This window comes from Apus apus, chromosome 4, assembly GCF_020740795.1.
Source record: "Apus apus isolate bApuApu2 chromosome 4, bApuApu2.pri.cur, whole genome shotgun sequence".
NCBI classification, from domain to species: Eukaryota; Metazoa; Chordata; class Aves; order Apodiformes; family Apodidae; genus Apus; species Apus apus.
Genome location: NC_067285.1, coordinates 26,363,603 through 26,374,008, shown reverse-complemented (window position 1 = coordinate 26,374,008; position 10,406 = coordinate 26,363,603). Strand labels below are relative to the sequence as shown.

Here is a 10,406-nt window from a genome sequence, read left to right as displayed (position 1 = left end):
CCGGTGCGGGCTTCCATGCTGGAAAGGCTTCCTCCCGCAACCCTTCATTTCTGCTAGGGAGACACGGTGTTCATGCAATCAAGCTTCAGAATTAATACAGACACTGAATTAACTGCTCCAGCTGCCGTTATTTGCAGGGGTTTTAAACACCTGATTAAAAGTTGCCAGGAAAGCAAACAGCTGGCCGAATTTTAGGCGCAAGTCAGCACATTTATCCGTGAGGAGCTAGGCTAACTGGGCTAGCGTCAGCCACACGGCAGCACCACCCACCGTGCTTGGGCTACAGAACCGTCACCCCTTGTTAGCTCAGCGTCCTTAAGCTAAAAATTCCGGTGATAGCTGCCTTCATAAATTGATTTCTAGCTTTTTTCTACGTGTGTACACATATTTATACACACACAAACTGATTCGGTCTCTGAAGTAACCAGGAAAAGCCAGAACGTCAGCAACTGCTTGCACCAGGACTGACGGCAGATTTTCTTTTTGCAGAAACCCCTTCTGTCCCCAGGGTGAGCTCCCCGGGGAGAGACGCCGTCACACGTAGCTCGAAACGGGTTCGTCCCCACGGTGACACGACAAAGCAGCAGCGGACGCCCCGCTTCAGCCGCCGGGCGGTGGCGGGGGCAGCAGCTCCCGGGCCCCACGCCGGCCGCGCGGCAGGGCCGCCCGCAGCGGTTGCTTAGCAACGCAGCGCGTTGCGGGGCGGCAGGCACCGCGGCCTCTCCGCCGTGGCCGTTGCGGAGCCGGAGCGGGCGGCGGGGAGCCCCAGGAGGCGGCCGGTAGGAGGGGGTGCCGGGGTGGGGGCTGCCGCCTGGGGTTGTGCTCGGAGCCCCGGGGGCTCGCGTCGGGGAGCAGCGGCAGTGCGGCTGCCCTCTGAGGGGCGGCGGGAACCGAGGGCAGGCGCGGCGCGGGCCGTGACCTCACCCGGGCTAGGGCCGTGGTGGTGACAGCGCTGGATCCCGGTGACAGCCCACGGAGCGCTAGATGAGGCACGGTACCGTGCTAGGTCCGCTCAGGAAACCCGAATGGCACCACGGCAGCGGAACGGAGGGTCGGGCCCGCCCAGCGTGCCACTCCGGGAAAGGGGGGAGGCCCCGGCCTGACCTTAAGTAGAGCCCGGGGCAGAGGGCGTGCGTGGAGGCACCAGGTGCAAAGGGTTAGGGTAATGAAGGTCTGCTGGCGGCCTCAGGGTCCTGACAGCGAGCTCCGCAGTTGTCACTTCGGGAGCCGGTGTGAACAGTGAGAGGTGTTCTGGGTCCCGGATCCTGGCTCCGCCGGGCTAGGGCTGCCTGGCACGGGTTCAGACCCGTTGACAGCAAACGAAGGGTCTTTCAGCATTGCAAAAGTCAGATTTCAGATGTACTGTGTGTTGACTGGTGCAGGGCCAGTCAAACCTTGTGTGTGCCCAGAGACTTGTTCCTTTCATAACTTACAGAGTGACTGCTTTACACCCTGGTCTTGCGAGCCTGTCCCAAAGATAACTTTGTTAGTTCAAAATAAAATCTGCCCTTAATCATTAACAGAGCTACTTCACTGTTCTTCAAATATCTGTATAGAAGTTTTTTTTCATGTCCAGTTGTGGTTCCAAGGTGGTTTTTTTTTTTTGCTGTCATGCTGACCAGTGTATTTCCAAGCAGTTCCTGAATTACGTGTGCCAAACAGTATAAGACTGTGATTGATATAACTGACCTATGGTTGGAGCTTTAAAAAAAGTAAACCAATATTAAATAACTTTCATTAATTGTCAGGTTAATGAAAGGAGTAATGTCGCATTCACTATCCGATGCCTGAGGCAATAATTCTTAAAAAGCCCTAATTTAATTCTGATGGCTAATGTCTGTTTGTTGTTAGTAGATGTGAATGGAGTCACAGTATCTGAAGAGATGCTTGGGAAGTTGCTTGACAAAGGGCCTGGCAGAGATTGTAGAGCATCGGCCAGCAGATCCAATAGAGTATCTGGCACGTTGGATTTACAATTACAGAAGAATCTTAGATGAAGAAAAAAAGGTGGTTCCATCTTGGGCAAAAAAATTCATGCCAATGTAGTTGATGCTGTTTATTTTTTTAATTGATTCTATGTTATGTCTGAAATAGAGAATGTTGGAGAGGATTGAGCTGGAAAAAGAACGGGAGGCAGCTCTGGCAGAACTCGAAATGTTAAGGAAAATGAAGGAAGAAGAGTTAATGATCCAGGAGAAACTTGAAGAACAGCGTCAGGTTAATAATACTTAATAATATATAATTATAAATACTATGTGATGCTGTGGCATCTTGTAGTGCTCTGTATACTTCTAATCTCTGTATAATTATTTTCAGAGAGGGTAGCATAAACCAAGTATTTTAATCTCACTTTTCTAAATAATAACTGAAATTATTAGTCAGCACATGGGATGGAAAACTTACATAACTGTGCTGTAAAATGTTATACAAAAATTAAGGAGCCTAAGATAAAAAGCAATCAATGTAAGACTTGCACGAGAAGCAATATCAAATAAGTAGACTGTCTTTTGTAGTTATTTATGAACAAGTGCTTGTGTAAATGGAGCTAGAAATCATTGAAAAAATGTTGACAGGCCTGCTGGGAGGCATGGGAATAATAACCAGTCATTGTCTCAAGCTACTTCAGTGTAATAGATCTAAGACAAAAAAGAAGCTAATGTGAATATATACACTCAGAGTCCTGAACATGGTTGGGAATCAGTGAATTATGATTGCATATTTTAGCTTGAGCCAATGAGGTGCCTTTTTCTTTATCTACCCAAGCATTCTGTTGGCATAAAGCACTTTGAATCCTATACTATGTGGACTTGAAATATGAAAAATAAAGATAACATCTGTGTTTCCAGCTAGCCTTTATAAAGGAGTCACAGGAATTTGCCCACATGTAACAGCCTCTGTTGCTATGGTAATGTTGACATTGTCTAACTGGATTTTTTTATCTGGCTGACTTTCACAATGTTAAAATCAAAAGTGAAATTTTAAGTCTGTGCTGATCATGTTAAGCCCAGTTCTAGTGTAAGGGACATTAATTCTATTTCATTTACACTTTTTAAATTTGGAATTTGCTAATTCGCAGACCAAAAGTTATGTGCTTAGGATTTCATGAGTCATTTAAAGTAGTAAATGCAATTAAGAACATGAGATTGTGTCTTAGAGATAATTAACAGACAATTAAAAAAATTATGACATGTAAAGGAAAGATGTATTCTCTAAGGCCCAGTATTTTCTAAGGCCCTAGTATTGTTGAATGGAAATGCTTAGATTATGCAGTTTCTGAACTTTAGATGTAATAGGAGTTAGGCTTACCAAGAATAAACTTTGTATTAGATATTTCCAACTGGAAATTTTAAAGGTTGATAATTAAGATGATTAATGTTAGTGAAATTGCTTACCAATCTTTTCTATAGATTTGATTCTATATGGATTCATTGGTCTGTGTTAGATACCGTAGGAAGTATCAAAGAGCTTAAGCCAAACGACAGGAAATAATGAATATAGGCTGACAAAGAGCATGAGCAATGAGACAGTATCTTAAGTGTGTACACTAACTTCATGTGTCTGTTTCTTGTTTCTTGGTGGTAAAGCCTGTCTATCCATCTGAGTCTGAAACCTATTAAAAGGTTGAGTCAGATGATACTTGAAAGGGCTTTGTGTTATGAACATTGCAGTTACATTTTATCCTTCCTTTTTTATTTTATTATAATTCCAATAATGAAACACATTGTGAGCAATGGAGTGGGGAAGATTAAGCTGGTTGTTTTTTTTATTATTATTTGTTCTTTCTTGAAATGTCTGCAGAGCCAGTTGGAACAAAAACGCAAGGAGTTGGAACTGCAGAAGGAAGAAGAAAAAATGCCGTTGCAACAGCAAGATCAAGAGGTTTAAAGCCAAAGCTTAATCAGTGGTTTGAAAATACTGTTAATCAGCTGTCTTTTCCTCATGCAGGCACTAAATATGAAACACAAGGCAGAAGCCCATGGGTGTTGAACTAACACATAATTTAAAAAAAATAAAATGAAAATGTGGGAAGCATGTCTAACACCTTGCTTCCAGCCAGGTTTTGATACTTGAATTCTAGTCTGTTCAGTTAGGTATATTTAGTTTACATTCAGAACAGAACACAAATTTATTGCAAAGTTTGGCCGTAAGGTTAGCTTCCTGGATACTTTCACATTCCTTGACAGTATTTATGGGAAAGTATTATAACTTAAGCATGTCTATTTTAAGTGTCTAGACAGTAATGTTTTACTACGAGTCAGCACAAAGTCCATTAGCTGTACTGAGAAAGGAACTGTTTTTTGGAATTGGGATGCCTCTTGATTCTGAAATCCTCCTGGTGCGCAGGAATTTATAGTAACGGAAGAATGCTAATACAGATGTCTGTGTAAATGTATGGTCTTTTATTGCTATTTCAATTAAACCGTACACTGATAATTTACATGTTTATCTCAATAAAGCTCTTAATTGTGAATATCTCTTAAGTTTATCTGGAGCACATAATATTTTAGATATAACATGTTTTTAGAGTACTCGGTTAAAATCCTGACAGAACATAACTGTAGAAAGATGACAGTATGAAAGTGACAGGAAAAATGGATATGCAGAAATTTAAACCAAAATTTCTGTATTTAAAAAAAACTAATAAAAAAATGTCTTAACAAGCATATGAACACCATGTTCACATACCAGCACATTTAAATAGCACACACCTAACGTGTTATCTTTATATTAATACATAATGTCATTTTAACATGTCTGAGATATTCTCTATAGATAATTATGGGAATGCTTTTAATGAAGATTGGTTTTCATTACCACAGGAAAATGAAACTATGATAGCTGAACTTACAGATACACCTGAAGTGCCTGACTTGACCGAAGTTGAGGAGGTAGATGAGAGTAGTCAGATTCAGGTAAGTGTTTAGAAAGGAGACTATAAATGATTGATTCTTACAGATTTGCTTTTCTGTGCCAGCATATCAAAGGTTTAAACTGTTGCCATTCAGACTGTGCTGTATCTTTCCTATGGTTTTAAGGGACGGTATTTTGGTGACAACCTCCAGATTTTCTTTAGCTAGTTCTCTGGTACAAGGTAAGCCATTCTAAAAGACTGTGTGGTGCTGACTGGCTAAATTATCAAGATTTAAAATATCCTTTTGTATTCATATATGTTTCAAATGAAAGTGAGAATTCTCAAAGAGAAGGCAGCCTTCCTTTGCCATTTGAACAGGCAGTCTTATACAACGTGTGCTAAATCACAAAAGATGACTCATTTTGGGTGATTTAAGTTTTGTTTTTTTTTCTGGTTGGTGTGAAGTGTATTTTTTGTGCAGCATAATAGACTCTTATGCAGAGATATCTGAGCAAACATTTAATATAAAAGACCAGATACTATGGACACACAGTGCTCACTAAGGCTGGGACCTGCTGAGAATGAGGTTTTCTGAGTCCTGTGCCAACATAAATGTACTGCTTTCAGTACTGCAACTAGAGCTCTATATTGTGATCCTCAGACATCTGCCTATGCCCAGCTTTTTTTTTGTTTGCTTTGTTTTTGTATTCCTTTTGTACTTGACAGTCCAGGGAAACGAGAAGCCATGACTTCAGATTTTTATGTACTAATTTTAGTACATCAATATCAGAACCATTTTTCCTTTATTAACCTTAATCATTTGCACAGTTGACTTCTGGTATCAGTAGTGTAATTCTAGCTCAGAATTTTTATTGGTATATCAATATGCTTTATGTTTAAGGTTACTTTAATAACAGCTTGTTTTATTAGTGTTTTCGAACTATAACTGAGAACATACGATTATTCTTACAGTCGGGTTTTCGTAGGTGCTTTTTTCACTAAGGTAAATCAGATGAGTTCTCAAGGTCTTGTGTAGCCCCAGTTTTTATAGTTTTTTGATAATTACATATTAAAATGTAGGTTTGAGTCTTCACGCATATTTTATGTGTTCTTAAATAAGTGAATTTCACTTCAACAGAAGTGAAAAGGAGTAGTAAACTTACCTGCTTCTCCTTATATGGTGCCGTTTTCCAAGTGTTTATGCCACAAGTCATTTGAAGTTGGATTACATTGGCCTTTGGTGATATTTCAGGTTTATAGTAATATGTTTATTGAGTTAAACTACACATTAAGAACCGATCAACAAAATTGAAACATATAGGCTTGTACTGTTAAAGCTATTCTGTTCTCAGAATCGTAATACTTCATCCAGACTCACTCGTGTTTATAATAGAAGTCTGGTGATAAACTTCATCATATGCCACTGAATGGAAGAATATGTAATTATATTGATAAATACCTACTTGTCTTTCATGCGGGTTTTTCTTTTTTCTTCTTTTTTTTTCTTTTTACAAAGTTCAGTTAATGCTGTCAACTGATAGGATTTCTTTTTTTGTTGTTGTTTTTAGAGTATAACAGATGTCCCAGCAGAGTCAGAAGAAGAGAATTCCTAACTGATCTGAAAGCAGTAAATATTTTCCACTTGTTACTTGCTGATCCAGAAGTGTAATGTCTTCATTTATGTATTTTATATACTGAAGTGATTTACATGCCTGTTGTTTCAATTTCTGTACTTTCTGACTGTTTGCATAAAGTCTGTTAATTCTGGCATGTGATGCTTCCTTTTTGTTCTTAAACCATTGTGGCGAGCACAGCTGACTCAGGAAGAAAATTGTAGTTGAAAGCAGTAAATATATTTTCTACCTATTGCCCATTGATTCTTGAAGGATTACAACCATAATTATAGATATAATTAATGTGTCAAGATTATTTTGGAGCAGAGGCTATGATATGATAATTTGATTCAATATTAAAAGAAAAAAGGTTATTAAAAAAGGATTTTAATATAATTTGAATGGTTTCTGGTAGAAAGAGGTAATGCTTTATAGATTAGAAATGGAGAGAGAGTTCTACACATCAAACTAGAGATGGAAAAATTAAATCAGAAGATTTACCAGTTTATCTGGAAGAGTTTTCAACTCTATGTGACTCAGTAGACAGATGTACTAAAAGATGCTTTTTCTAGCACTAAGTGTTTGGTCTAGGATTTAATTAGGAAATATGTTCAAATTATAAGACAGTATTTTAAAACATACTAGTAAATAATTCTAACTACTACTTCCAATATGTGACTTTCATTTTCTATGTTTTAATAACATTTGTATCTTTTGTTATATGTGTGTCCACTAGAGTGCATCCTAAATAAGCACACTAGTGGCTCAGACAATTACAACCTAGGAAAACTACAACATTTTTTTGTCATTTTGTTTCAGCTTATTTTTAACTGTGACTTTTTCTTTGTGATTCTGCAGGTCATATTCCCTATTTTCTTTCTAGATAAGAACTGAATTTTTTAATAGAAACTTCTATCAGAAAATTGCTTTGCAGGGGTCACCATAAAATGGTAGAGTGCAGTTTATCTGTTCCTTTGCTGTTATATTAACATAAAGAAGACATAAATTGCTCAAATATTCTAGAAATTCCCTTTTTTTTCAGGATTTGATATGCGTAGATTTAGTGCATTGATTACCATCTACAGCTTTATAGGAATTCTTATGTTGGATATGGGACCAGAGGGTAAATAATTACTGGCTCAGTGCTTTCTTAAGGTACAAAACAGCCTGTATGTAACTTGGAAATGTAGTTCAAAACACAGATGACTTCTGCTTGGGTGTCTAAACCTGGAGGGAAATTAAGGCAGCTTAAAATAATCTTTGCCTTCTTCTGAAATGTAACCTTCTTTGGAGTATAGCAAGCTAGAGCCTGGAACAGGAAAAGAACAGCAGGTAAGATACTATTTGGTTTTTACTGCATGAGATGTGATTCCAGAAGTGGTAACACAGTTTAACTTCTGCATAATATTGAAAGTCATATATTGGAAAGAAAAATGCAAATACCTAATTTAATTTAACTTAAGCTACAGATTGAATTCCCTTTTAATACATTGTTGTGGAATGAAGAAGATGGAATTCAGACAGATGATGGCAAATGTTGCTGAAAATAAAATGCTAAGTACTGACAGAAGATTTATTAAATTGTCATTTTTCCTTGCTTCAGAACAGGAGCAGACTTATTTAGGCTGTTATCAGACCCCATGTACCCCAAAGAACGTGATGCGAGGAACGTGCCCATTCACAGCTGTTCTCATTCCAGCAATACTGAGGTGTAAGGATGAAAACAGATATGAAGCCAAGAATAGGACAAAATAAATCGGATAAACTATCAGTCTGCTCACAAGCATGGAAAATCAGCTCTGCAATGTGAGATCTTCACCTTGAAAGAGATACACATGCTGCAGCAAGCATGTTTTAGTGTTAGTTTTTAACAGAGTAGATTTTATTAAGTGTGCAGTCCCCTTTCTTATGAGGAATGATTTTCCTTCATAGTCTAAAGGAATTAACTTACCATCTTGTAAGCAAAACCTTTATACATTAATTTGCTAATGGTAATGAGAGTCAGATTAATTAGTTTGCATTAAATGTAAAATTTAATTCCTCTGAACTTTGCTAATGCAGTCTACTTATATTTGAAGTCAGCTATTAATTTCTTCACTTCTGTGAAGTTTTTCCTATGCTTAGGTTAGATAAAGAACAGTGTTGTCTATTGACTACAGCTAGAAAAGAGACTTTAATCCTGTTATTTGCTGATAAGGACTAAGCTACTTGTAAAAATATCTTACCAGTACACTTCTTGGATGTTTTTTTACTTTTGCTTGTTTTCAGCATTACCATTATACACCCATATATACAGTCTTTGTGCTTTATACCTATGTATGTGTTTCGGTTCATATGATGGAAGAAGCTATTCTATTATAAACCTTTATGTAGGTATTACTGGGCCAATATTAGTGGAAGAAAGGGAAGGTAGAGGAACATGTCATTTGATTGAGCTGTGTCACAGTGAGCAAACTTTTTAAGAAGCAGAAAACTGATTAACAGAATTGAACTCTCAAGTTTACATCCATTTTAAATGCTGCTGGTCTTCCCTCTTAACTTACACCTTGCAGAGCCATTGTCGTAAACCAAAATCAGTCTTTAACTTCAATCAGAGGTCAGAATTTTTGTCATTAATACTACATTTTATCTGAATGAAGTTACTCTAGAAGATGCTACATCATGAGAAATTACATTTATACGGGCATGTGTGGATACGCCAAGTGTTTCCATTTTAACTGTAGTTATAGGGCACCCAAAATCAATGATCTTTTTGAAAAACAACACAAGGCAACTGTTTCTTTAGGTTAGTCCTTTTACTATACGGACATGAATTAACTGAGGGGGAGGTAGAAAAAGGAGTTATGCTGATAAACCATTTTATTATTAATTCCATGCATGTTTTGTATTATCACCTCAAAGTAAATCCACAAACAGTGAAGTAATGTAATAAGTAGAGAAGATTGCCATTTGCTTCTTGTTGGTCAATCTTTTTTTAGTTGTTATCTATTATAAAGGCTGTACTGATGTCTCTAGTGACACAGGAATAACACTGCACTAGAAATTAAAACTTCCCCATCATTTTGCATATGGCATAATTTACAATTTCAGTACTTTAAATGATGATGTGAAGCTCAGGTTTGATTTAGAAAAGAACTAATATTTAGGAATATCATACTGAAGTTATCTGGATAATCTTACCCTCTCTGAGGAGTATTTAAACGGTTTAGGAATCTTATCACAAACTCTCCAAGGAGATTTTGCCACTTTCTGCATGTAGTCGTTCATGGGTCTCAACAGAAGTTGCCATTATAAAACACTGGGTTTTTTCCATAATCTTGGAGAAGTAAATGTGAAAAATGTCATTTTAGCTTGATACAAGAACCCATTGGTGTTTGAGTTCAGCAAGCTGTATTCTAGATACTCTGTCGTTCCTCTATAATTTAAATATAGTCTAGCAGATTCCAGATAAAGACATGAAATTTTTCTGGGGAAGGAGGAGGAATTATGTCTGAACTTGATCAATATCATGGTTAGTCTGTTTTTCTTAAAGAACTGAATCATATTTTCAGCTCTATAATGATGCTATTTTGTTTAAAAATAAATTGAAGCAAAACATTTTTTTGTGCACTGAAGAAGCAGTCTGTATCTCCATTTTGTTCTCACTGAAGTTGCTGAAAAAGCTGTGGTTGAAATGATAAGAGGATTGAACTCTCTACTAACATGAGCATGAGTTATACTTCTGCAAAGCTGTGTCATATGTATGAAACTTTTAATATACTTAATATAAAAACATGAGAGATTTGATTGACCCAAACTACATGTAGAGAAAGATACTAAAGAAGAAGACAGAGATTAATTGTTGTGGGGAGGGCAGGAGAGAGGAAATAATCAGATAGTAAATAATTCCCTTTGCACGAAGGGGGCACAGCAGCTCCCCTTTGCTCGCTTTCAAGTCACAT

The 10,406-nt window shown here is 37.8% G+C and overlaps 1 protein-coding gene and 1 long non-coding RNA gene across 6 annotated transcripts; one reads left to right on the top strand and one right to left on the bottom strand.

The window, feature by feature from the left end:
* The first annotated feature begins 197 nt into the window (after positions 1–197).
* On the top strand, positions 198–6,622 carry LOC127384287 (DPY30 domain-containing protein 1-like). Of its 4 annotated transcripts, none has more exons than XM_051618425.1 (6): positions 198–509; positions 1,855–2,007; positions 2,095–2,217; positions 3,799–3,879; positions 4,821–4,913; positions 6,421–6,622. In XM_051618425.1, the coding sequence occupies exons 2-6, from the start codon at positions 1,861–1,863 to the stop codon at positions 6,463–6,465; spliced, it is 489 nt and encodes a 162-aa protein (XP_051474385.1). In that variant the 5' UTR covers positions 198–509; positions 1,855–1,860; the 3' UTR covers positions 6,466–6,622. The 4 variants fall into 4 exon arrangements, with proteins under 4 accessions (XP_051474385.1, XP_051474388.1, XP_051474387.1 ...); XM_051618428.1 differs by lacking the exon at positions 198–509 and adding an exon at positions 534–554; XM_051618427.1 differs by lacking the exon at positions 198–509 and adding an exon at positions 591–779 and having other exon boundaries at positions 1,852–2,007.
* Positions 3,737–6,422, bottom strand: LOC127384288 (uncharacterized). 2 transcript variants are annotated; one of them, XR_007889403.1, is made up of 2 exons: positions 6,312–6,422; positions 3,737–3,831 (listed from the first exon to the last, which is right to left on the bottom strand). It is a non-coding gene; the product is annotated as an uncharacterized LOC127384288 (long non-coding RNA). The 2 variants fall into 2 exon arrangements; XR_007889402.1 differs by having other exon boundaries at positions 6,316–6,422.
* Positions 6,623–10,406: the final 3,784 nt, after the last annotated feature.

Excerpts from the sequence above, each read along its gene's own strand:
- LOC127384287 (XM_051618425.1), top strand. The coding sequence starts at position 1,861 with ATGGAGTCACAGTATCTGAAGAGATGCTTGGGAAGTTGCTTGACAAAG. Across the intron at positions 2,008-2,094 it reads TCTTAGATGAAGAAAAAAAG|AGAATGTTGGAGAGGATTGA; the intron begins GTGGTTCCATCT and ends TGTCTGAAATAG. Across the intron at positions 2,218-3,798 it reads AACTTGAAGAACAGCGTCAG|AGCCAGTTGGAACAAAAACG; the intron begins GTTAATAATACT and ends AAATGTCTGCAG.